Source organism: Pundamilia nyererei, unplaced genomic scaffold, assembly GCF_000239375.1.
Source record: "Pundamilia nyererei isolate P.nyererei 1_Seehausen unplaced genomic scaffold, PunNye1.0 scaffold00238, whole genome shotgun sequence".
NCBI lineage: Eukaryota > Metazoa > Chordata > Actinopteri > Cichliformes > Cichlidae > Pundamilia > Pundamilia nyererei.
This window is the reverse complement of record NW_005187639.1, coordinates 600,316-626,349: the sequence shown is the minus strand read 5'-3', so window position 1 is coordinate 626,349 and position 26,034 is coordinate 600,316. Positions and strand designations below refer to the sequence as shown.

Sequence of the window (26,034 nt, the reverse complement as noted above, 5' to 3'; positions counted from 1 at the left end):
AAAGATCTATCACTTTATCACCTACTCAGGTTGTAAATCGTGTTTTTAAAAAGTAACTAAGTAATTAATTACTTTTGAAAATAAGTAATCAGTAAAGTAATGGGATTACTTTTTTGGGGAAGTAATCAGTAATTAGTTACTGATTACTTTTTTCAAGTAACTTGACCAACACTGATCGCGATATGAATTTTAGGCCATATCGCCCAGCCCAAGTTTAAATGTTAAACACATTTCTTCCAGTCAGAGACTGTTGCATAGAATTTGATTTTTGCTTGATGCATAAAGTAAAACATCAGGAAATCCCCGCGTAGCATCAGCTCATCAATGATTTCATAAACACTTCTGTCCATCTGTGCTGAGGAAACACCAGCAACTCATGAAACTCAAAGTAATCTCATGTTTGTAGCAATACTTTTAAAACTTTCATCAGATATGTAAGGTACCTAAAAACAGAAAAAATAAATGTTTGATTCTTTAAACTTTAACAGGAAAATCAAATACCTGGATTCAACAAACTTACCTTTAGTTCCTAATCCTGTTTTAGTTAAACCAGCCACACGGCACCACAACCTTTATGTTTTCTTTAAACTAAGCTGCTGCATCCATGTGACTCACCCAGGTAAGAGCTCACCTGTCAAAGAAGGTTGCTAGCAGCCTCCTGAGCAGCACCTTATGTTTGACTCCAGCACACAGGTGACAGTTCATCAGCTGACCTCGGGTCATGAACACACCTGAACCTGAACACACAAACACAGAGGGGAGCGTGTGTCACATGATGCTGGGTTACAGGTGTCTGAGATACAGTTGGACAGGTGTTCTGTTGTCCTACCTGCCACCAGCTCCACCTTCTCTCCTGGGTCTCCCTCGGTGTAGAGTGACGGGTGGCACCGATACCCAATCTGACTGATCAGACTGGCGGGAAGTGCCATGTTGTCCCGACCAACCAGCACGCAGGGCCGACGCTCATTAGCCAATGGGAGGGGGAGCATCTCCATCTTCTCTTGGACTGAACCAATGAGAAACAGGGAGGGGAGCGAGTGTCAGGAATCCCAGGAAGTAAAATGACCAAAACTCACCTGTTTGAGTTAATATGTGACATCAGTGGGGCCTGTATGAGCTGAAGGTTAACAAGTCCTGTTGGGGAGTCAATGAAGTGACATTAAAAACATAGAAAACGAGCAAAAAGGCAAAGAACCCACAGGATGACGTTTACATCGTCACCATGGTAATCGTCCTGTTAGGACAAAAGGACCCAAAACCTTAACCCCCTCTAACGTCTTACTTCATAGTGTAATCTTCACATATTCACACACACATCATCCTTACAGTGTCAGTGACTGTGTGATGGCTGAAATCAGTCCACACACTCACCTCATTAGTCTGGTTTGCAGGTAAACATGTATTTCAGTCATATTATTCATTCATTTCTAAACTTAAACCTAACAGTGATATTATAAAGTGCACATATTAGCACTGTGTGGGGTTTCTAAATATATTCTTTTATGTTAATTATGTTTCTGTTTCTTTGAGTTACCTGGTTTGGGGAGGTGTTTCCTGTCTGGGTAAACGGTGTGACCAGCGGGACCACCCATGTGCTTGTCAGCAACACGACTGTTTTAGGTTTAATGCTGTTTTGTGTCTAGTTAGTATTGGTGTTTGTTCTGTTTCCCCTGTTGTGTGTAAACGGTTTGGCCAAACCCCGTAAAGGTTACCCTGCTGTGTGTTTGTGTTTAGGTCAGTTTGTGAGTTAAGTTGTGTCTCCTTTGTTTGGGTACGTTTCTGTACGTCGCTTTTTGAGTAGAGTTATATTTAGCTGACCTCTTTTACGGGCCCATTAATTCTATTTTGAACTTTGTCTTTTTAAACTTTTTAGAGGATAAAATAAGAAAAATCCCACTTTGGAGACATTTCTCCTGTGTCCTGTGTGTCTTCGCTGTTCGGCCCCTCACTCACTTTGTCTTTAAGGATTTGCTAGCTTAGCTTAGCTTGTAGCTGACTCGCTAGCATGGCCTCTTCACCCGTTCCTCCTGCACTTTGTTCAGTTACTCCTCAGCCTCCTTTAGCCATAATGATACTTGTAATAAATGCAGCCTGTCTGGAGCTCTGGAGGCCAGGATCACTGAATTGGAGACTCCGGCATCCTTGAAACACCCGTAGCTAGCCAGGCCCCTGTAGCCGGTGCAGAAGGTAGCGTAGGCCCTGCTAACTCAAGACAACAACTTATTTAGCATGTGTCATTTCTCCTCAGCGTGGCTGGCTCAAATGCTTTTGTAGGGGGGGTTCTCTCTAATCACTCTGAAATGGTCAGTGACCAAAAATGAACTACAGACGTGCTTGAATCAGTTCAGGGCAGCAAACATATCCTTGGAAACAGGAGAACTGGGTAACCGGAGCCCCTGTTTACAGGATGCTATTTGAATAAAAAAGAAAATGTTTTGCATATCTTTCAAAGGAAGTGGCCGTGTGACTTCTGTTATCAATTACTGCCTTTTTGTTTTACATGAGGTTTTAAACTGAACTCCAACGTTTTACTGCATCCATCCATTCTCTTCCTCTTATTTCTCTCAGGGTGGCGCAGGGCTGGAGCCTATCCCAGTCTGTCACCAACTGCTTGCTCATAGGGGGTCATGTGATTGTTGGGGTTTCTCTGCATTATTATAGGCTGCTTACCTTACAATATAAAGCACCGTGAGGAGCTGTTCTTGTTATTTTGTGATGTATAATTGATATTGATTTGGGTGGTGGATAAATACTCACTGTAGGGGTTTCCGGGGTGTCCGTAGATGTGCTGATAGAGTCCGGGGTGTACAGCGTTGCTGTAGTAATCTTCCTCCAGCTCTTCCTCGGTGGGTGGGTGGGATGGGGGAGAGTCTGTGGGGAGACTGGATCCTCCTGGACTGGAGCGACCCCCGCCTGCCAGCAGGTAGGACTGCAGACCCGGAACCAGCCCTCCACCTGCACTCAGGTAACACAAAGCCGTGCTCCTGGAGGACTGGAGCTCTGCTGCAATGTCCACTCTGAGGAGAGAACCAGCAGGAGAAGAATGACATCACAAACCTTCATCAAGGTCCAAGCACTGGTCCCGGGTACACAGCTGAGGGTGGGATCCATTTATCTGGGATTCAAATCTCAGGGATCAGTCACAGGTACAAAGGTATATTTAATCCAGGTCGCCTCATACACAATATCAAACTTCATACGTAGAGTTAGTCAGGCAAAAACCTGACAATATAAAAGATCGATCTATCCACTTTGTGACCCTGCACCCTCATTGGTCATTGGCTCATCATTCACAAAGTAGACCCTCCCCCTGTCATCTCCTGAATGAAGTGGGTGTGTTTGTGCCACACTGTCTCCCCCATTGCTTCCATTACAGTGAAGTGTTGGATCCACAGCTCAGTTCAGCAGCGCAGGAAGTCGTCCCATCCGAGGTGAGAGAGGCCTGGAGAGCACGTGTGGGAATTCTCCCTGAAGATTTCCTGCAGTCATCCATGCAGACGTTAAATAAGCGTGTGATACGAGATAAATACATCATGTATGACACACACATAAAGCATCATTTGTTCTTTCCGTCTGGTTACTGAACAGGTGGGCGGTCCTCCACCCTCTGCGTCTGGACTGGGCAGACATCTCTGACTCGGTTTGGAATAATCTTTCCAACACTGAGAAAACATTTCTGAGCCATTTCCTCACCTGGTCTCCTCTCCTCCTGTTCCTGCTGCTCCTCCGGCCTCCTCTGCAGGAGGCGTGTCAGCTCGCTCCTGTTTGATCCTGCTGACGGCGAGCAGCAGCTCCTCGGGGCTCAACGCCGGCTGGTCTGGACTCACTTCCTGCAGCTGGGGGGCGCCGTGCTGCTGCTGCTGCTGGGCCGTCTGAGTGTCAAAGCCCCCGAGCTCGTCTGCTGAGGTTGTCTGTAAACACAAACGTTTAAATACAGTTACAAAGAGAAGAAAAACACATAAACAGTCTCCTGTGGCAGCTGCAGTTCTCCTGATGTCCACTAGATGCTGCTGTCTCCCACTAACCTCTGTTTAGACCCACCTGTGAGTCACAGCAGAGCGGTGAGGAGGCAGAGGAAGCCTTCATCATCATCAGCTCCATACCGCGCTCCACAATGTTCTGGATCTGCAGGTACCCGGCGGTGTACATGAGCACCAGCTGCTCGCTGGCCGCCATGCTGAGGCGCCCCGTGTAGCAGAAGGACAGAATCTGCTGGAAACACGTCGGCGTCACTGAGGACGGGAGCTCGAACACCGCCTGGGAGGAGGAGTCGGAGGAAGAGGAGGAGTCGGCCGCAGAGCTGAACAGGTCTCTGAAGTAGAGCGAGGAGGCAGCGAGGACAGCCCGGTGCGCCTTGAAGGCCTGACCCTGCACCAGGATGGAGACGTCGCAGTAGTGACCCAGCAGCCGCTGCTCGTTCAGGCTGCCCAACACGCTGCTGCCGAAGTCGGGGATCTCCACCTGTAGCAGCCCCTCCGACATGGTGGTGGCCGTCGGCTCGCTGAGGTCGCAACGGGAAGTGGACGGCGGTTTGATGACGGTCCTGATGAGCCAGAGCTGGGCTGACGGATGCAGACAGCGGGGCGTTTAGGTGTCGGGGATGCTGCAGAAAGTTCCTCCAAAAAGTCTGAGGTCCATAATGCTGGTGCAGAACAAACAGTGAGGTCAAAGGTCAGCAAGGAGGCGGGGGGTTCAGGTTGAGAAGGAGGTGGTCAATCATTAAGATGCAGATCAGCTCGGTCCAGAGAAACAGCTGAAATGTAGAAAGGGAGACAAAAGGAGGAGAGGTCAAACCCTCACGGCGTCTCACGTGCCCACAGAACAAACCGAGGACACGTTTAACCCACGCCTGCTCGCCAACAGGGCAACAGGAAAACCTCCAACCTGCTGCAGACAGCCGAACGTCTCCTGCGGCGCGCCTCTAGAGTCCAACAAACAAAAACACTGAGCGCGCTCAAACACAGGGCGTCAGAAACATCAGGTGCACCCATTCAAACCTGAGATAACTTTATTTAAACCCATTAAAGGATCGAACAGCCGTTTCATCGAGTCTGTTTAAAAAACACGTTGGAGCTAAATATTCCTTTCAGTTTTGTTTTTATTGTAAGTCTGAGTGCAGAGAGAAAAAGTCGAACTGACCACAGGTTCTAGTCCAAGTTCATGAAGCTTTATTATCGCTCAGGTAAGATTTAGACCCAAAACGAGTGGTCAGACTTTTAAATAATGTTTGCAGAGAGGAGCCGAGGTGTCTGCTTGAAGAGTCTTTGACTTCAGTGTAAAGAACTTATCTTTTTATTTTGTATAGTAAATGTCAAAGTGTTCAATATTCAAATTAAATATGGCTAAAAATTGAGCTCTTCACCTTTACTAAGAAGGCGGAGCTTCAGTTTAGAGAAATTTGAGGATTTTGATTGGGTGTTGCCGGTATCATCACTGACCACTCTGCTCCGTCACCCAGATGTGGTTACCTCTGGATTGAAAAAACAACATGGCGGTGGCTCAAATGCTGACGCTGAAGCTTGAAAATACAGTTTTTGTATTATGATGTCACTGTGGCGTCATCAGGTGATCAGAGAGTGACAAACGCCAAAGTGACATCATCTCAGAAAGCCACGCTATGGTTGGTTTCTGGGGAATTTAGTGTTTTTAGTTATGACTGATGATTCTTTGTCTCGCGACCTTTTCAATGAAGCTGCATTTAGTTATCATTTCAAAATAAGATGCACTTATGATGGCTGCCGAGTGACGAGGTTACTTCTTCGCTTTTACACAGTCGAAGATCTCGAAGCTGCCCCTCGCCAAGCTTCCGGAAGTTGATCAATCAGAAGAAAGTGAAGGTTTTTGCACACTTTCTGTTGAGTGGTTGGATCTCTAGGTCACGCTCAAAGCTGTTTGTCTGTGACGTGGAGGTGTGGGTAAATAAACAGGTGACGTGCAGACAGAGGTGTTTGCTGAGAGTCATGTGATCAGGAGGCAGCGTTCAGTCTGACGCATCAGTGTCTAACACACTGAGCTAAAGTCTCACAAACATGGAGGCTTTGTAAGGAAATGCATTCACGGGTGAGTCATCGAGCCGGGTCGGCCTGACGGACGAGGGGCATCGCGACCGCTTCGGCTGGCGTCTGTGGAAAGACAGCGAGTGTCTCACAAGAGGGTTCGGTCAGAAATATTTGAGGTGAGGCACCTCGGCACGCCGGGAGGAGGAGCCACAGCGCGAATGGCGTGCTGAGCGCGTCTCCATCACAGGGCCGTTGTTTCTGAACCAAACGATTCAGAGAGGATGACGTATCATTACTGACAAACGTGATCAGGTCATGTCAGTGGCAGCTGTGAAGCCACGGAGGGTTTTATTTTTCCTGTTTTGCCTTTAGTTTGGAAATTCTGGTTGTTTTAAAATCAGTCACTGTAGTGAACAGTGTAGCGATTTAAGGCTTTACCTTCAGTCAGCTTTGAGCACGAATCAGAAACGCTGCATTTACAGTAAAGTGATGCCAACGTGTGGGCAAAGCTACGGCAGGTGGGCTGAGAGAAGGGACGCGCTGTTTGAAAAGTTGCATCTTTGTTCAAACTTTATATGACTTTGCATCTACAGACGGGACGTCCTTTGGGATTACTTCCAAAATCACACTTCTGCTATTCTGAATGAATCTGAACTAATGAAACAGCTTTGCAGTTCAAGCATTTGTTACTCCCTGTTTTCTTCTCTTTTCTTGTTTGTTGCCTGAACTTGTCTCATATCTCTTCATTAGTTGGAAAACATTTAATTTGGAAATAAATTCAACAACAAAGCCATTAGACGAACGAGTCGGTGAAAAGGAAATCCTTGCTTCTCTGCTCTGATGGCCATGTATGAGCTGCCAGAGGTTGTATTTATTAACCATGAAGTACACTGGTCCCTCGCTATAACGCGGTTCGCCTTTTGCGGCCTCGCTGTTTACCAGATTTTTTTTGTGCAACTTTGCTTTTTATTTTTTATTTTGTTTTGTTTTTTCTTACAGCGCATTGTGTTCTGCATCCTGATTGGCTGCAGACCACTGTCAATCTCCTCCATGCTGTGTCTCCTGTACAGTACAGCACGCGTTCAGCTTGTCAAATTTACATAAATCTTCGATCACTAGCAGTGTGACTCTGAATTGCTGTGCTGTATGTTTGTAAGTTTTCTCCCCAGCAAACACAACAATGTCGATGAAACATTTTGCACCGTCAGAGGCTCCTGTGGTAGCACCCAAAGGCAGAGGAAGATGCTAACCGTCACACAGAAAGTTGGACTTCTGCTTAATGCTAAAGGAAGTTAGAAGTTACCGTATTTTTCGGACTATAAGGCACATTAAGCGAAACAAAACAGTCAAACTTTACTCAACTCATTCTTCTTGCTTCCTCTACTTCCGTACCATTGATCCATTGATGTTGAATTCTCTGACAGCTGCTCTACTCCCGTGTTCTGGACCTGAAAACAGGGTTTGATCTTCGGTTTCATTCTATAATACTCGACTTATTTTTCTACAAAGGTCTGAACTTTGTGAGTGTTTAAACAAGAGAGAAATGTGTGAAAGTGTGTAGTGAGGGGTTTTACAGCCTTAAAACATCTATAATCATTGTAAAACATAAAGCTGCTACTTCACCTATTGCGGGTTATTTTTAGAACGTAACTCCTGCAATAAACGAGGGACCGCTGTGACTCAAGCTGTCAGTAAGAAACTATATTTACATGGAAAGTGTTTCATTCAAACTGCAGCTGACTTTCAGCTGAAGGTGTTTTGTTCCGGTGTTCCACAGGGATCAGTACCAGATCCACTGTTGTTACATAAAGAATGGATGGTGTGTGTATATGCAGATGACACCCTGTATGAAACCTTTAAAACTGTACCGATTTTCACAAAAAGATGGGAACATTTGTTTAGTGCATGAATGAAATGTGCACAATCAGATGTGTTCAGCATCAGTTTCCTCACGTGTTTCCTTTGGTGTAATGTTTTAGGCTAAATGGTAAAAACACTCATTCGCTTCTGCCACTAACCAGACTTTGGTCAAGTCAGAGATCATTTAACGAACTTATTAATTTAAAGTTTGTTCTAAATTGTTTTTGTTTCTCAGCTTTCCAAAAACGTTGGGAATACAGAGAAACAATGTAACTTGTTACTTTGAAGTGTAGCTTTGAGACGTCACCTTGAGCCGACTGTTATTATGAACTGGCTCTATATCAACTGAATTGAAGATCCTGAATAGGGATGGGTATCGAAACCCGGTTCTTGTTGAGAACCGGTTCCCACTGTTTCAATTCCTTGGAATCGTTTGCCATTTTTGCAAACGATTCCCTTATCGATTCCAGTCGCCCCGAATGACGTCACCACGTTGCGGAGCGTCATTTACCTGGCAGGAAACACGGTACCTAAGCGGCTCAAACGCTCAAAAGTTTGGTTATACTTTATGAGAACCGATGACAACAGGGCAACTTGCAATACTTGCAAAGTAGAGATTTCATTTAAGGGAGGAAACACTACGAATATGCAAAAGCATTTGCTCACAAAACACGCGATGACCTTAAATGAATGTCGTGTTTTTAATTCCGCTCCGGACTCGTGAATCTCAACCCAGCAGCAGCGGTAACGTTTGCACGTCCTCTCCCGTTAATGCGGCAGGTAAATAATCAACTAACAGTGCATATTATGTTAGCGCGATCTGCCTTATTACAACCCTGCCATTACTGTGCGTTTAGGTGACGATGATGAGACAGAGTCTGGCTCAGATGCTGCCAGTTCTCGCTGCAGTCTGCCGGCAGCGTCTCCTTTCAGGCCAGGACAGACGAATGTCACCGAGCAGAGACTCAGTTTGTGGTCAAAGGCTGCCTCTGCCACAGCAGATGATTTTCAGTAAGTGAATGTGTTTAATTGTAGGCAGGGACATTACTGGATATTCTTGTGTAATTGCTACAGAATAATTTATGGTAAACTTTGTTATTGCTACAGAAGAATATTTATTTTATTATTTTACATTTACAATGTTTTCCCCGGGGACCCTGTGACACCCCATTGAAGAGCCGTAGGCTGGATCTCTTAAGATCTCACTGTTGGGTTTGTAAGGCCATGTTACTCCTAAATTTCTACCTTGTTCAAAGAGAAGATATAAAACAAAGTTCTAAGCTAATCGACCTTAGTGTTCTCCTTTTTTAAAAAGAATCGATAAAGAATCGAATCGTTAAACAGAATCGAAAATGGAATCGGAATCGTGAAAATCTCATCAATACCCATCCCTAATCCTGAAGCAGTGTTTGTCCTTTAGTGAGAGAAAAGCTGATGTTCTTTATGTTCCAGTTCAAAGTGTCTGCTGTCCTCCAGGCTAAACATGATGAAATGTAAAAGCATATGTGTTGTGTCTAATATCATCTCCACAGAAAGTTCCACGCTGCTGCAGAGATGTAAAGCTGAATGCGTGTCAGTGCTGGGACAGCCTCACAGTGACACCTTGTGTTTCGGAGGGTTTTATTTTCATGCGATAACACGATGACGTTTGAGTTCTTAAAGACAAGAAAGGTAAAGTCTGTGTCCAATGAGGGGCTTTCAAAGCTTCTCCTGCATGATTTTGCCTGAAAGACTAAACTCAGGGAACAGAACTCTGTGTGCAGTTTTGACATAATCATCCATGAACTCACTATAAATAAATAATGGCCAGAGACATGGACCCAGACCCAGACCTGTGGTCCAGTATAGTCCAACATACTCAGCTAAAGTCCAGCAAACTCCACTACAGTTCAAACAGCCCAGCATAGTCTGCTCAAGTCCAACAGAGCCCCCTGCAGTGCTACAGTCCAGCAGATCCTTGTACAGCCCACTATGGTCCACTATAGTCATGTAGAATCCAGCACAGTCCACTGTAGTCCAGAACCGGTCCCTATGGTGCATGAGAGTCAACTACAGTCCAACCAAGTCCTTTACAGACCACTTCAGTTCAGTATAGTCTGCTAAAGTCCAGAAGAGTCCTCTGCAATCCATCGTCAAGGAAGTTCTCCTGTAGTCTATCAGAATCCCACACAGTCTGTTATAGTCCACTACATTTTAGGACAGTCTACCAAAGTCCAACAGAGTCCCCTACCGTCCAACCAAGTCCACCGCACCCCACTACAACCCAGCAGGGTCCAGTACAGTCCACTAATGTCCACTACAGTCATCTACAATCCAGCAGACTCCTCTATACTCTGCTAAAGTCAACCAAGTCCTCTGCAGACCACTACAGTTCAGAATATTGTGCTGAAGTCCAGCCAGGCACTCTACGGCTCACTACAACCCTGCAGGGTCCTCTATAGTCCTCTACAGTTCAGGACAGTCACCTGCAGTCCAGCAGAATCGTCCCCAGTGGACAGGAGCTCAGGACAGTCTGTTACCACCCAGCCGAGTCCTGCACAGTCCACTGTAGTCCGGCAGAGTTCGGGACAGTCTGCTACAGCTGATTCCAGGTGAGTGGTTCTCAGAGTTGAGCTCAGTGTTTTTGTTGTTTACGGAGCAGCAGACAGACAGACAGCTCAGAGTGAGGAACAGAGTTTGACAGCGCGACAGACAGACAGGTTAAACAGACAGTTTCAGAGTGCCGGGACAGACAGACAGACAGCAGAGAGACAGCCAGAGGAGGACGGATGTCAGACAGTGAGACACCTCCTTACCTCCTCTCTGCTCCTCTTCCTCCTCTGCTTCTCCTCCATGCAGCAGGCAGGACGGCTGGCTGGGAGAGGTTTTCTTCTTCTCCTGCGCTCAGTCAACGCATCGTCTGGTGTGTCACAGGAGGGGGGGAGGGAGGAGGGGGAGGCAGAGACACAGCAGACAGCCGAGGAGGAGGAGGAGTCATCTGAGGACAGCGAGGGAGCTAATGCGGCTAACTGCCCTGCAGAGGACGAGAGAGAGAGGGGCGGGCGAGCATGCATTACATAGAACACACTGCAAGGTTGAACATTACTCATGAAAACTCGCTAAAAACACACATGTAGGCTGTCACACACACTGTCACACACACATCACTGCACATGTGTGTGTGTGTGTGTATCAGTGTGTGTGTGCGTGTGTGTGTGTGTGTGTGGCATGACTTGGCCAAATGCACAGCGCTGCATTGCAGTGCTGAGGCTGAGTTGGCATGCCGAGTACATAGCGTGCATACTGCGACTGTGTGCCAGGCTGACACACACACGTTTATATCGCTGTCTCTGTGAGGACATCTGCTGTATGTACAGCCACCCACAGCCCCTGATCCTGACCCCCAAACAAAGTTTGAACAATCACACAGCCCTTTAAAGGAGCGTGACACACAGAGGCCAAAGGGTCCTCGCTCTGATGGTGAAACAGCCGTGCTTGGTCCTCACAGCAATAGTCACACCAGCACACACAAACACAAAGCAGCAGTTTTGCAGCCTCAGCTTCCATCAACACTTACAGTTTCTAACACGAGAGAGAGACAGCTACTGTAGAGAGACAGACAGGGCTGGTGTCTGTGTTTAATGGGTGGGTGGATGCTGAATGTGTGAGGGAGGGGGAGGAGGAAGAGGAGGGGGTGCTAAGGCTAAATAAGGATTCGTACAGTAGCTCTGTGTGTGTGCGTGTGTTTGTTCATGTCTTTCTGTGTTTATGTAGACATATCGTGGTTGAAATCTGCCCTGCTGAGGACTTTCCTGCACTGTGAGGACATTGTTTGGTCCTCAGCCCTACAAAGGGTCACCTTCAGACCTCTGTGGTCTCCAGCATTGGTCGAGGGTCTCATCTTTGTGCTGCAGTTCTTAGAAAAACTCCAACTGCTTGTTCTCAGTGTCTCCAGCTCTGTAACAGCTCTGCTCACAAGCAGCATGTCTTTAAAACCTCACTGTGTCCCGACACCAATGTGTCACTAGTAGGGCTGGGCCATATTCACGTGTTCACGGTATTACCGGTTATTGATGTTAGGCATCAATAAAAAAATGAAATATCGCAATAGAATATGGGTAAAATGCACATGCGCACGTGGCCGAAAAAGCATGGTGGTAACGGAGAATGAGAAGGGGGAAAGCGGATCGTTGAGTGAAACAGATGAACCAGAATTGGTTTGTAAAAATGCTGCAACTTCAGCGATGTGGAACTGGTTTGGTGTTTGTCCGTCAGATACACGACAAAGTACATTTTTTTGTACAAAATGCAAACGGGCCGTCGTTATTGCCGTATTTGTCGGACTAAGGTGCTCGTAAATCTGGGAGTAATCTGGGTCCTAAACTCCGTCCGCTTCAGGTCCCAAAGCCAAACGAACACTGCAGCATCACTGAGAGTTAAAAACTGTCTAAATTCTTTTATCTTTAATAAAACGACCAGCGTTGCTGCTTTACCAGGTGTAACAGTTAAGTTTAACATCCAGGCATCCATGAAAACAGAATTTATTACATTTAACGGAGTTAGAAGTTAGCAGGAAGCTAGCGGAAGTTAGCTCGCTAGTTTCGCTAGTTACCTAAGCATGATATAGCATGTTCTGACTGAGAGATTTCTGAAAAAATTTAAACGTACAGCTCTGCTATCACTTCCAACATAAATGAAGACAGGAAACTAAACAGCAGTGACGTTTGTAGGGTTACTGAAGTTGGTCTAGCTGGTATATCATGTGCTACGTGGTGGCTAGCTACACAGCTATGTTAGCTACACAGCTATGTTAGCTACACAGCTATGTTAGCATAACATTAGCACAGTGAAGCTGAAGGATGAACGCTAACTTTTTTCCACTCAATAAAAGTTAACGTGAGGGTTCCTGATGGTTAGGGACAAATGCAATCACATGGCAGGATGCTGTAAACGGACCAAACTTCAGTCAGGAGAACAACTGAGATAATCCATCCAAAATAAGAGGTTAGTCATTACAGTTTTTGCCCGTTGCTTGAACACATTTTGCAAAACTTCGCTCATTGTGCCAAAACTCTAAACACAAGTAAACATGACACAACACTGGGAAATATAAATATAAATATCTCTAAGCTTCCATTATCATCGAAAATTCTGGAAAAAGCAGTTGCAGATCAACTTACCACTTTTTTAGAAAAACATGAAATTTATGACAAATTTCAGTCAGGTTTCCGTAAAAGTCACTCAACAGAAACCGCATTACTTAAAGTCTCTAGTGACATTATGATGTCAGCTGACTCCGGAGCATCCTCAGTCATGGTTTTGTTGGACTTGACATCTGCCTGTGACACCATTGACCATACCATCCTGATTAACAGGCTCCGGGACAGTCCGGTCTGGCTTTGAAGTGGTTTCAGTCATACCTCTCCAACAGATCTTTTAGTGTTTTTGCGAATCGGTTTATTTCACATTCTAAAGATCTGACATTTGGGGTACCGCAGGGTTCAGTTCTGGGTCCTATTCTTTTTCTTTTGTACATGTTACCTCTTGGACTTATAATTAGGCAGTTCCCTGAGGTGTCTTATCACTTCTATGCTGATGATATTCAGCTCTATTGCTCTTTTAAGCCGATGGAAGTCCATAAACTGTCCTCTTTAATTAAATGTTTAGCTTCCATTGAACAGTGGCTTGGTGACAACTACTTACAGTTGAACTCTGAGAAGTCAGAAACATGATCACAAACTGATCAATATTGTAGGTATATTGAGTGTTTGTTTTAGTTTTGTGATTTTGAATGGTTTAATAAAACCGATATTTTATTGGGTAATATTTTAATTTGTTGTTGTTTGTGTTTTTCAGCTGTGCTGTCTCTGCTGTCCTTTTTTTCGTTCTTTTGATTGATTTGTAATTTTGTTTTGGTTAGTCCGTCCAGCCGTTAAGGCGGTTACTGATTGGAAGTGAGTTGTGTAAGGGCGGACTAACCTCCCTTTTTGTTATTTGTTTATTTGTTTGTGCCACTTCCCTTTATATCCCAGATTGCAGGTCATGCATAGCGCTGATTCCCAGCTGTACTGAAACCCGAGGTGTTTGCAGTGCGTGCCACGATTGCAGTGTCGCTAAACGGCGTGTGATGGTTTGCAGTGTTGTGTTATTTTTTGCACCGTTTGTGTGGTAAGTGTCATGTGCAGCTTGGATATCAGCAGGATGTGTTGTAAGTCCTGTCTGGAAATAACTGGGAATTTGAATGTTTAATTAATGTAATAAATAAATTATCAATTTATTTCCTTGTCCCTTTTACTCCTACCTTGTCCTCGGTTACACTCAGGATATTTCAGCCCATTTCCACTGGAAATGCCTTTTGGTTCAACTTTCAGCAAGGAATTTGCATTTGCACTGTTAAATTTTTATGTAGCTTTAATGCACATAAAAAACAGCTGCTTGTTTAAGTGAAAATAAATGCATGGGGTTTTTTTTGCGCTAGTAAAGTTGTGGAGTTGTATTTTGTCTCGCATCAATTAAATCGTCAGTTATATTGTCATCGCAAATTTTCAAATATATATCGTGATAAATATTTTTGGCCATATCGCCCTGCTCTAGTCAGTAGCACGAGCTGAGGATCGGGACTTTTTCAGAGCAGGCTAATGACTGACCTCGAGCTGTGGATGGACCATCGTCTTCCTGTCATGTGATGGTGTTGTCTTCGCCTTCCAAGACCTTTAAGAAGAACTTTGCTGAGAACAGTGTAACCCTCGTCCTCCAAAGAGCTGTGAATGTTTTAGTCTGATCACAGATGTGTAGCCACCAGGCAGCACATCGTTATCTGTCAGCTAGACAGATAACAGATCACATGCTTTTATGTGATGTCGGCCCACCCTTTGCAGCTGTAACCTATTCGGCTGTTTTGGGAAGTCTTTCCACAGGTTTAGGAGTGTTTATGGGAACTTCTGATCAGGAACACATTTGTGAGGTCACACTGATGTTGGACGAACAGTCCTGCCCCACAGTCTCTGATTTACCCCAAAGGTGTTCTGTGGGGCTGAGGTCAGGACTCTGTGCAGGCCGGTCAAGTTTTTCCACACCAAACTGGCTCATCCATGTCTTTATGGACCTGCTTTGTGCACTGGTGTGCAGCTGAGTTAGAATAGGAAGCTCCATCCCCAAACTGGCCACACAAAGTTGGGAATATGAAACTGTCCAAAATGTCTTGAGCATGAAGAGTTCCCCCCTAACTGGAGCCCTCACACCATAACCCCCCTCCACCAAACTTTACACTTGGGACAGTGCAGTCAGACAAGTGCCGTTGTCCTGGCAACAGCCAAACCCAAACTCCAGAAGGAGAAGTGTGATTCGTCACTCCAGAGAACACATCCTTTGTTACCAGCAGCCGGTTTGGACCGTCAGCTGGTCATCTACTGTTCTCATCACAAAGGGTCTCACTGTCAGTGGCTTCTATCTCCTCCTTTGGCCAGCTGACTCCTCAGGACTTGCCTGACCCTCTGCAGGTACTTGGTGGTTGCAGCTTTCCCAGCAGCCTCATCATAGTTCCCATTTGCCTGTGGGATTCCCGGGTACTTGTAGCTGTCCTCTATGTCTGCAATGTTGCCTCCTGGTAGTTCGATCCCCTACGTTCTGACTACCTTCCCTCTCTTTGTTATCATCCGACTACATTTCTCCAGTCCAAATGACATTCCGATGTCATTGCTGTATAGCCTGGTAGTGTGGATCAGTAAGTCAGCTTGATGTCATCCACGTACAGGAGGTGACAGACACCTGTTCCACTCCTTAGTTGGGATCCATAGCCAGTCCTGTCAATTATCTCACTGAGGGGATTCAGGCCTATGCAGAACAGCAGTGGGGACAGAGCATCTCCTTGGTAGATCCCACACTTGATGGTGACTTGCGCTATGGGCTTGGAGTTGGCCTCTAGTGTTGTACGCCACATCCCCATTGAGTTCCTGATGAAGGCTCTCAGGGTCCTGTTGATCTTGTACAATTCTAGGCATTCCAGTATCCAGCTGTGGGGCATTGAGTCATGGGCCTTCTTGTAATCAATCCAGGCAGTGCACAGGTTGGTCAGTCTGGTCTTGCAGTCTCGGCTGACTGCTGCTAGTACTTCCCAGTTTAGTTTCATGTTATTTTGTATCGCTGTTATCTCTTGTCATCTTTTGTCAGCAATAAAGCTGTATTTTGAGTTCAGTCCTGTTTCCCCGTGAGTTTGCGTTTGGGTCCTATTTCCTGCCTGCCACACAGCCAGTCCATGACATGACAGGAGCTTCCAGGTGGTGCTGAGGCAGGTTATTGGTCGGTAGTTGGAGGGGACCGGTCCCTTCTGGGGGTCCTTGAGGATCAGGACTGTCCGGCCTTCAGTTAGCCATTCTGGGTGTCTCTCATCAACCAGCAGCTGGTTCATTTGTGCTGCCAGACTCTCGTGGTGTGCAATCAGCTTCTTCAGCCAGTAGGCGTGAACCTTTCTTGGATGTCTGCCACTGTGATGGTTACTGGACCCTGTTCAGGGAGGTTGCTGTGGTCTGCCCTCAGATCCACTAGCCACTGAGCATTGTTATTGTTCCGTCTGTAATGATAAGCAGCTGTTGCTGTGAGTTAACATAGTTTCATGCCATACCACAAGGTGGCACTATCTGTAAAGAACATGGGCATGAGCGCTAAGAGGTGAGGGGTGGTTGTTGTTTTTCCGGCTAACCAAGCATGGATAATAAAGTATGTCGCAGATCACAAAAGGACTCTTTCTTCATAAATAAGGAGACAAACAAAACAGCGTCCTTCTCCCATATGCTCTTCCAGTACTGCTCAGCCTTGGTGGTGCTGTTCTCATATTGTTCCCTTGCCACTGAGAGTACACCTTGGCTGGTTCTGTGGAGAGCAGCTGGTTCATTGTCCTGCCTTTGATCTCTCTGGTGTACCTCTTCAAGCGGCTGGCCAAGGCTGTGAGTCGCTGCTTGGCAGTGTCCAAGGCCTCGGGTATGGACACCGTCTTCATCGCACCTTTCTGCAGATCTGCAGTCGGCTAACCTCCCTCTGTGCTACCTTGATCTTGGCCTCTAGTCTCCTTCTCCATGGTGGGTACTGCTCCTTGTAGCTGTTCATCTTGTAGCCCAGCATCTCACTGATGACTGCTGGCAGGTGTAGTTCAGCTGGTGTTGCAGCATTGGTTTCTACTTCATAGCAGGCTTGAGCCTTTGTGGTTCCCGGGTTATTCCTGAATATCCTAACCACTTTCCTCAGATCTGAGGGGGACAGTTTGGATGTTTTTCCCAGACTTCGGGAAGGGGTAACAGATCTGAATAACTTGAACTTGTATACAATTGTTTAAGCTGATCTTGAATCTGCAGATATTTAGAAACCGTCATTGACTTCTTTGGACTTTCACTTTGATCAATCCAATAAGTATATGTATGTATGTATATGGATACACCGTAATAACATGGGAATGGTTGGTGATATTAAAGTCCTGTTTGTGTATATGTGAGGGGGCAAACTCCTCAAGATGGGCGGTGACCATGGTGGCCATTTAGAAGTCGGCCATCTTGGATACAACTTTTGTTTTTTCAATAGGAAGAGGGCCATGTGACACATCAAACTTATTGGTAATGTCACAAGAAAAACAATGGTGTGCTTGGTTTCAATATAACTTTATTCCTTCATGAGTTATTTACAAGTTTCTCTTTGTTCACAGCCATTGACATGTCGAAGAGGTTAACACGTGAGGAGCGAAATCGTGTTGATATCTGGTGAACGCAGTAACCGGGTCATTGGAGCAGATTTCAATGCAAGACACGTACGAGACCACCCATCTCCCATGCTACAGTCAGCAAACTGCTTGCTAAGTTTGGTGAAACTGGTTCAGTGTTGGATTTGCCAAAATGTGGACGCAAGAAAACTGTCACTAATGAAGAAACATCAGTGGCTGTCCTAGCTTCATTCAGCAAGAGCCCACAGCGTAGCACTCGCCGCATGTCACTGGAGAGTGGCATTAGTCGAACATCCCTTCGGTGGATATTAGCTACTCACAAATGGCACCCTTACAAACTCCAGCTGCTGCAGCATCTCAGCGAGGATGACCCAGATCGGTGCACAGCATTTGCAGAATGGGCAAAACAAAAACTGGAACAGGACCCTCAGTTCACGCAGAAGATTTTGTTCAGTGATGAGGCAAACTTTTATGTGAATGGTGTTAACAAACAAAACCACCGCTATTGGTCTGACACTAACCCACATTGGATGGATCCCTCCAAGACTGTTGGACCAACAAAAGTGATGGTTTGGTGTGGTATATGGGAACAACGATAGTGGGTCCATTCTTCATCAATGGAAACCTCAAGGCTGCTGGATATTTGAAATTGCTACATGATGATGTGTTTCCCTCTTTATGCGCTGAAGCTGGCACGTTCCCTGAGTTTTTCCAGCAGGATGGTGCACCACCACATTATGGGTGCCAGGTCCGAGCATTCCTAGATGAACAGTTTCCTGGGAAGTGGATTGGTCGTCGTGGGCCAGTGAAAGGTCCCCAAGGTCTCCCGCTCTGACCCCCTTAGACTTTTATCTTTGGGGTCATCTGAAGGTAATTGTCTATGGTGTGAAGATACGAGATGTGCAGCACCTGAAACTACGGATACTGGATGCCTGTGCTGGCATTTCTCCTGCGGTGTTGCTATCAGTGTGTGACGAGTGGGGGAAGAGGGTTGCATTGACAATCCAACACAATGGGCAGCACATTGAACACATTTTATAAGTGGTCAGAAACTTGTAAATAACTCATGACAGAATAAAGTTACGTCGAAACCAAGCACACCATTGTTTTTCTTGTGACATTACCAATAAGTTTGATGTGTCACATGGCCCTCTTCCTATTGAAAAAACAAAAGTTGTATCCCTGGCCCACCCTGTAGTTCTTTTTTCCCTGTAAAATTTGAACACATCAAAAATGAATTGCTTATTATGCTTATTGAAGGACTTCATAAAGTCACGACTCCCTGACAAACGGAAACAACGGTTTAATACATTTCTGGGTAAAAACGACCCTCTGCAGGTTTCAGCAGTTTGATTTTATTTGAAGAAAATAATCTGGAACATAAAGACAAACATTTATACAACCGGTAAACACGGCTTTCACATGTGCTTCGTCATTTTGGTTGTTTAGTAGAAAACAAACTCACTCTGGGCCTTTGGGGTTCGAATTCTTTACAGGAAATAAATTAAAGTGATAAACATGGTTCATATTTGAATCACTTCACAAAAAGAAACTTCAAAACTACAATCAGTCATCAGTTTATCAGGACGGGTTTCCCTCCTATCACAAACACAGACATACAACAGCACACGCACGGAGTGGGCGGGGCCTGAGAGGACAGGTGTGTCTTCTGTTAGCTGGTTAAAGGTTTGGCACAAAGTGAACTCACTTTGATACTGTCACGTCCAGGCTGTTAAGGGTCTACCCTTAGGTCCTCCTGTGGGATTCTGGGAAATGAACCCAGCCCACAGCAGCTTGTCCAGGTCTCAGACACCTGGTCAGAGGGTCCAGAGGAGTGTGACAGGTAAAAATAAATACATTCAGACCTGAGAGTCCAGACGGGTGTCCACATACGAGTGAGTAAATCCAAAACCAGGGCTGGTTGTGGCTTGGTTCAGGGCTGACTGCGGTTCAGGGTTTAGAGGTTTTTATCTCGGCTCCGTCGGGACGGACTCCTCGGCTCTGGTCCAGTCGTGGCTTCACTCGACCCCAGAAGGACCAGAGTCTGTCACATGTTTATTTAAGATAATTCTCAGGGTCAGTTACACGGTTGTGGGTCTTCGTCCTCGGCCACAGAGCTTGTTCTTCATCGCTCGTGTTCCCAGCGAGAGGAAGCGTTCAGCTTCGCCTCCACAGACAAACATCACTTTGTTTGTGCCGCTCACATTTGGTCTAAACTCCTGCCATCTGATCAGGCGCCGATCAGTCTATGAGAAAAAGCCCTGAACCAGAACCAGCTCTGGTCCTGGCTCCACCCGGGCCGGGTCAGACGTGGAGGCGGGAGGAGCGGAGCTTCCACCTCCTGGATCGCACTTTAAAGAAGAAGAAGAGGAGCATGAGGAAGAGGCAGGAGCACACGTACAGCACCACACACAGACTCATGTCCACACTGTTAAAGCCTAGAAGCCAGACTCCGCCCCCTCCTCCAGCCACACCCACCACCTCCCTCCTCTCCTCCCCCTTCACAGCCTGGCGTCCTGGACGAGGAGTCTGGGTGGAGGACTTCTTCTCCGAGTCGCCCCTCACGCCTCCTTCGTGCTCCTTGGGAACTGGAGGAGCAGGAAGTCGAGGGGGGGTCACGGAGTACTCGGGGGACAGGTTGGAGGCGGCGTAGTGTTGTCGTAGAAAGCGGAGGACGTTGTCCTGGTTCCAGACGTGGACGCCGTTTTTCTCCTCGTGGCAGGAAGCGCAGAGGGAGGGGCTTGGCCATGGAGCTTTAGGGAAGAGGGGGTCGTCGCTCAGAGAGCCTGGAAGGGCGGGGGGAGAAGAGGAGGGTCAACAAGGTTCGGATGACAGCGATCATCAATAAATCTGATCAAGCTTCCTGTGTGTATAAAGACTGCGCGCGTGCGAATGTCCGAGTGTGCGTGTTACCTGCCAGCCTCATGTTGACCCGGTTGTGTTGCTGCCACAGCCAGAGGATCTGCTGCTCTCTGTTCTGTACGTTGTCCATGCCGACCGCTGCTGCCTGCTCGAAGTGCCGGCCGCACTCCCGGCAGCCAAAGAAGGTTCGGATGTAGCGGCGCATCATCTGCAGCACCGGCGCCGCCTCAGCCTCCAGACCTGTGTCACAGAGGCAGGTCCGTTTAGAGTCACTGGTGGGTTTTATTGCTCTGCTCGTGCACAGCGGCTGTTTTCAGGGAGCGCTGCAGACGAGCAGAGCTCTGATCCCTGAACACTGAAAGGGAAACGTTCTGGAATTTTCCTTTGAGTTACAACAACAACTGAATGAAGTGGAAAACAAAACTGAGCTCAGCTGTGGGGCGATCACACTGTTGGACTGGCACCAAACATCAGACACCTTTTACACACACACACACACACACACACACACACACACACACACACACACACACACACACACACCTGTGTTGTCCAGTGCGGTGGGGTTGGCATCATGTTGAACAGTCAGAACATGGAACAGGGTCCAGAGGGAACACGGGTAGCCTCGAAGCCCCGCCCTACTCCCCTGGCAACCCACCCAACGAAGCTCCGCCCCTAGGAACACACCTGAGATCTACACAGGAAGCGGGAAGTCAGCATCTGTGTGTGTGTCGGCTGTAATACTGTACCAAAGTAAAGTGTTAGTGTAATAAGATTACATTCTGTAACAGCAGTGTGACAAGTTACTTTCTACAGTGAGTAACTACATAAGGCTCTGTATGATTGATGTGTAATCTATTACTCGTTTCCTGAGTATCGACCGCAGCACTGGCGTTCAGCGTCTCACCCTCATCTTGTTATCCACCAGGTCCAGGACGGCCTGGTACGGGATTCGCTGCAGCGGCATGCTGAGCAGCCAATCAGAAAGCGTCTCCATTAACTTCACCACAGAGCCGCCACCTGGATACAGCTGCAAACACAGAGAGGCGTCAGTTTGTGCTTAAATGAACGAGACGGTGACAGCAGCTGTGGCGGGTTTGTGAGCTCAGAGGGACGCTGAATCCCATACAGGATGAACACGATGGCCGGTCTCCATGTCAACACTTTCATTGATCATGCGTGAGAATCACGCCATCTTGGAGGAGGAGCTAAAACAGCTTGTTTCAGGCACAGGCTGCACTGAGTATTATGAACTGTGAGTTATGCAAAGCTGCTCTGCTTGCCGTGGTTACCTTTGCCACTAAAGTCACCAAGTCCTTGAAGATCTTTAGCTCCTCCCCTTCCAGTGTATTATGGGTAGCCAGCTCGACCCTCAGCAGGTAGTGGAGCGCTGTCTCCAAGTCGGCCGTGTACACCTTAGACCTGCAGAGACGTACAGGTCACCTGATCTGAGGTCCGAGTCATTCTACCTGACCCGATCAGAGCGAGTCTCTTACCTGTCAAAGTCCCTCCATGGTTCTGTGTTCTGTTTGCCCGGCAGCGCCCCCACCTGGCTCGCACCGGAACTGCTGGTGCTGCTTGACTTTAAACGGCGCTGGACTCCAGGTAACGTCCTCAGCAAGGAGGAGAAGAAGAAACGCAGCGGCTTCTCGCTGCAGAAGGAGGTGTCAGTCAGAAAATCGAACATCGGTTACTCCCCCTGTTACTGTCCAAGGGTTCAACTTTACCTGTGCAGGTGTGCATGTGTCCCATTGGGATGAAGCAGGTAGATGGCAGGGAAGGCAGTGAGCTTCAGAGCGTCCACCAGGGGGCGATCAGAGCTCAGAGCTCTCTTCACCTGCACACCCAAATACTGCAGCAGGTCCAGGATCACCTGGAGACACACAGGTTTGTACAGGTGAGGACACCAACCAACACCTGCTGCACCCGTACGGAACACAGACTGTATATTAAAGATGGCCATAACTACCATGATGTCACTCTTGGGGTGGGCATTTGTACCACCTCCATCTTTATAACCTGGATGTAACTAGCCCCGCCCTGAATGCTCCCCTGCTTCCTGTTCCTCTGACTCTAACGGGACCATCATCTCCAACATAAACGTCATGTTTATTCTGTCACAGCTGAAACTGCTGATGAGAACTCAAACTCATCAGCAGCAAGTTTCCAGGTGAGCTCATTGCAGAGTGTCGCCCCCTGCTGGACATCAGAGAGACATGAGGCTGAAGCGCTCCTTCAGACAGATGCACGGATGTACAGACGGGCAAAGTGTGCTGTAGGAAAGCAGGATAGGAAGTCCTCAGCAGGTTGGTGGTGACTGAACTTTCAAAATAAGAGCACAGACTGTATTGTAAACGTATATAAACTGAAGCTACACTGAGTTTTCTAAATCGACGCGCTCGTCTCCGTGTGTTGCAGGTTTATTGGACAGCGCTTCCTGTTCCCGTTCTGATCTGTGACTTTGACCGAGTCTCCTCTTTCCTGTTCTGGTTACCTCTCGCCCCACGTACGAGTCCGGTTCCTCCACCAGGATGGCCGTGTAGTGATCTGACCTTTGACCCAGCAGAGGTAGCAGTTGAGCAGCGCTGCAGACGAACATAAAGAGCGAGGTTAGCAGTGGCACAGAGTCCGACCCGGTCCAGGTTTAGGTCCAGGTACCTGTAGGGCTCTAAAGGAGGGTAGTGCTTGGGCCGGTCCAGATTAGTGTGGTTCTGCAGGACGTTCACCATCAGCTGACGGACAGACGGGATCGACCGGTCTGCACCTGCACACACAGTCATCGTTTTTAACAACATAAACAAAAATACATGTCTTTATTTAAAAGGTCGATTCTTGTGTTTGTTTTTAATCGAGTCCTAAGGAAGGAAGGAAGGAAGGAAGGAAGTGAGCGGGACGTTCAGGTGAGTCTCACCTCTGTAGGTCGTCCCTCGCTCCGATGGTGGACTGTGGGCCCAGAAGAACTGAGGATAGAAAAATGAGGTGGTTATTACCCATCAGCCCCTGCAGGGGGCGACACTAACCGGCATCAGTGTAAACACCTGCAGCAGGTACATGCTGACGTACCTTGAAGGTGGGGTAGAACTTGATGCTGTAGTCCTTACAGACGTCAAAGTTTTCCTCCTGAGCGCAGTCCAACACACCCACGCTGATGGCATCCTGCCAGTCTGACACACGCACACACACACGCACACACACACACACACACACACACACACACACACACACACACACACACACACACACCTTCTTTAACCTGCTGACAGGTGCCATCCAGTTTGGAGGTGGACGAGCTCGTTATGTGTGGAGTCGTCGTGAGTTACGATGACGCGATTCATCAGAAGTGCACTCGCTCACTTTCTAATAGCAGTAACGAGCGTGCGCCTAAGACTCGCCATTCATCCCTTTTCACCCCGCGGACGCCTGCACGACGGTTAGACAGACCGACGGCGGGAGAAACACAGGCTGAATGCAGACCGAGGTCCAGGTGTGTTTCAGCCACAGGTGTGTCGTTCAGGCCAAAGTTCAAACAGGTGCCAGAAACATCGATTTCCTCTGGTTTTCATTCTTCTACTTTGTCTCTTTGATGGTAACGCAGAGAGAGCGTGCAGTTACCCCCTGCAGCCTGCAGAGGGCGGCAGCAGTCACCATTTACCTCTGCAGGTTTAAAAGGAAGCGTGTGTGTCACTGTGTGTGTGTTAGTCAGGGCGTGTTTCGGGACTGGTTGTTTTGTCGGTTGCACACGGTTTGAGACTGTGTGAGCGTTGCTGAGTCCTGAAGCAGGCTGCAGCACGGGGCTGCTGCACAGGTATCAGGTACTTCTATTTAAAGCAGCTCCCTTCACCAGTTTATCCACAGCACTGTGTAAAAGTCCTGAGCCGCCCCTCATGTCTTTATATTCCAGAGGAAAATTTGAAATATGTGCAGCGCTTTCTGGAAATGTGCAAACACAAATGTCTGTGGCTGGACATGACTCTTCACGCTGCTCATGTGCTGTAGAAAGTCCAGTTTCATTGCATTTTTTAGGACACACTGCAAAGCATGCTGGGAAACGATTCTGGTTATTAGCAGTCCAAAAATCTTGGGGAGTGATTACTCAAGACTTAAAAAACGCCAACAGTGTGTCTCCTGCAAAATATAAAGAGATGTGGGGCGGCTCAGGACTTTTGCACAGTGCTGTAGATGAAGGGTGACACTTGGATTAAAATGTGACGCCTGTCGCACTCAGTGATGCTGGGCTGACTTTAACTGGCTTCAAATCCAAAACCTGTGTTACAACGACCGCTTCCAATACTTATTGCTAATGGAACTGAAACTTTCATGTAGTCTTCCTCAGAACAACATGTTTGTGCACACGTGCAGTGATCCGGCCTCGCTGGGAGGTCGGGTTGTTTCATCAGAAACTGGTTAAACTCTCATAAAAAAAACTTTCTCAAATCTCCTCGCTGCCTCTGTGGCAGGGAGGGGCTGTGACACAGGGGACGCAACAGGAAGAGGAAGTGAGGAAGCCTCATGAGTGTTAGACAGAAGCTGGTGCAGAGCCCACATACTCCTCTGACAAAGGTCCAGAACACCAGAGAAGAAGTCTGAAGACCTCCAAGTGTTCAGGAGGGCTGAGCAACCCCAGGACTCCCCCAGAACAGAGAGCCTCGTATGGCTTTACTGGCGTTGGGTGACGAAAACATCCACAAAATTCACTTTACATCCAGATCACAGAGGACAGGAGCGCTTTAAACGTTGTTATGATCCAATGTTGTCAGTGTTTTGTGTTAGGCGTGACTGTTATGTGTTTCCTGTTTTACTTTGAAGGTCTGTCTTATCTCAGTGTGTTCAGTTTACGCTTCCTTGTCTCGTCAGTTCTGAGTCGCCCCAGCTGTGTTTCCCTCCTGTTGTCCGTTCCCCGATTGCTCCCTCTATGTATTTAAGCCCTGTGTTTCAGTTTGTCGTGATCGCTCCCTGTGTTGTAAATAGTTGTCGATACTGTTTTTACTCGGTAGCTGTAGGGCTGAGAAGCCATTTTTCTTTGGGAACCTTTTCTCCTGTTTTTGGTTAGGGAGGCAGGTAAGACACCTGTAAATTATGTTTGGGGTTTTCTGTGAAGGTAAGCCGGCTGCATTTCATTTCTAGAGTTTTTGTTTGTTTTGGCCATGCTCACCCTGATGCCTGCTACCTTTTGGGACTCAATAAACTGACTGGCTGTTGTGAAATCTGTGGTAGCTGTTTTTTGTTGGTTCGTCCTCCTTAAGAGCAGGGAGTGGGGGGGCATTTTTCCTTTTATTTTCCTTATGTCGCATGCCGGTTTTCCCTGGGCTGGGGTGTAACAACGTACAGGTGAGAGGTTTAGGAAAAACAGTCTGCAGGGAAAGACGACGCAGGTGACGGTCAGAGGGAGGGTCCTCACGTGGACAGGTATACAAACATGGGAATGGAAACTGTGTGTGTTCGATCTGGTGGGAAAAGATTAGGAGCCGCAGGTGCTTCAGTACAAACACCATCGGGTCCTCAAGCTCCGGAGGCCCAGGAGGGACACGTCTGCATTGGTGACTCCAGTAACAAACATCAGTGTTTACCTTCATCCACCTTCTGGGCCCTGTTTCAGGAAGCCGGTTTAGTGGAAAAACTGAGTAAGTA

At 47.2% G+C, this 26,034-nt stretch overlaps 2 protein-coding genes across 4 annotated transcripts in view; both read right to left on the bottom strand.

The window, feature by feature from the left end:
* LOC102212869 (nucleus accumbens-associated protein 2) overlaps window positions 1-10,874 on the bottom strand; it is a 16,199-nt gene extending 5,325 nt beyond the window's left edge. Inside the window, exons 1-7 of one of the 2 annotated variants that reach the window (XM_005749179.2) lie at window positions 10,655-10,874; window positions 4,042-4,753; window positions 3,694-3,911; window positions 3,375-3,479; window positions 2,758-3,017; window positions 830-1,006; window positions 632-737 (exon numbers count right to left, since the gene is read on the bottom strand). In XM_005749179.2, coding sequence (XP_005749236.1) covers window positions 632-737; window positions 830-1,006; window positions 2,758-3,017; window positions 3,375-3,479; window positions 3,694-3,911; window positions 4,042-4,482 — 1,307 coding nt within the window. In that variant the 5' untranslated portion in view covers window positions 4,483-4,753; window positions 10,655-10,874. The remainder of the gene's footprint in view (window positions 1-631; window positions 738-829; window positions 1,007-2,757; window positions 3,018-3,374; window positions 3,480-3,693; window positions 3,912-4,041; window positions 4,754-10,654) is intronic. The other variant, XM_005749180.2, reaches the window with a different exon arrangement.
* An 8,015-nt stretch (window positions 10,875-18,889) lies between these two features.
* The window catches only part of qsox2 (quiescin Q6 sulfhydryl oxidase 2), a 10,656-nt gene continuing 3,511 nt past the window's right edge, over window positions 18,890-26,034 (bottom strand). The window contains exons 2-13 of one of the 2 annotated variants that reach the window (XM_005749178.1): window positions 23,470-23,570; window positions 23,318-23,366; window positions 23,065-23,170; window positions 22,901-22,991; window positions 22,134-22,279; window positions 21,903-22,058; window positions 21,699-21,828; window positions 21,314-21,436; window positions 20,950-21,100; window positions 20,458-20,646; window positions 20,023-20,330; window positions 18,890-19,895 (exon numbers count right to left, since the gene is read on the bottom strand). In XM_005749178.1, the coding sequence (XP_005749235.1) occupies window positions 19,791-19,895; window positions 20,023-20,330; window positions 20,458-20,646; window positions 20,950-21,100; window positions 21,314-21,436; window positions 21,699-21,828; window positions 21,903-22,058; window positions 22,134-22,279; window positions 22,901-22,991; window positions 23,065-23,170; window positions 23,318-23,366; window positions 23,470-23,570 (1,655 nt within the window). In that variant the 3' untranslated portion in view covers window positions 18,890-19,790. Of the gene's footprint in view, window positions 20,331-20,457; window positions 20,647-20,949; window positions 21,101-21,313; window positions 21,437-21,698; window positions 21,829-21,902; window positions 22,059-22,133; window positions 22,280-22,900; window positions 22,992-23,064; window positions 23,171-23,317; window positions 23,367-23,469; window positions 23,571-26,034 lie in introns of both variants that reach the window. The other variant, XM_005749177.1, reaches the window with a different exon arrangement.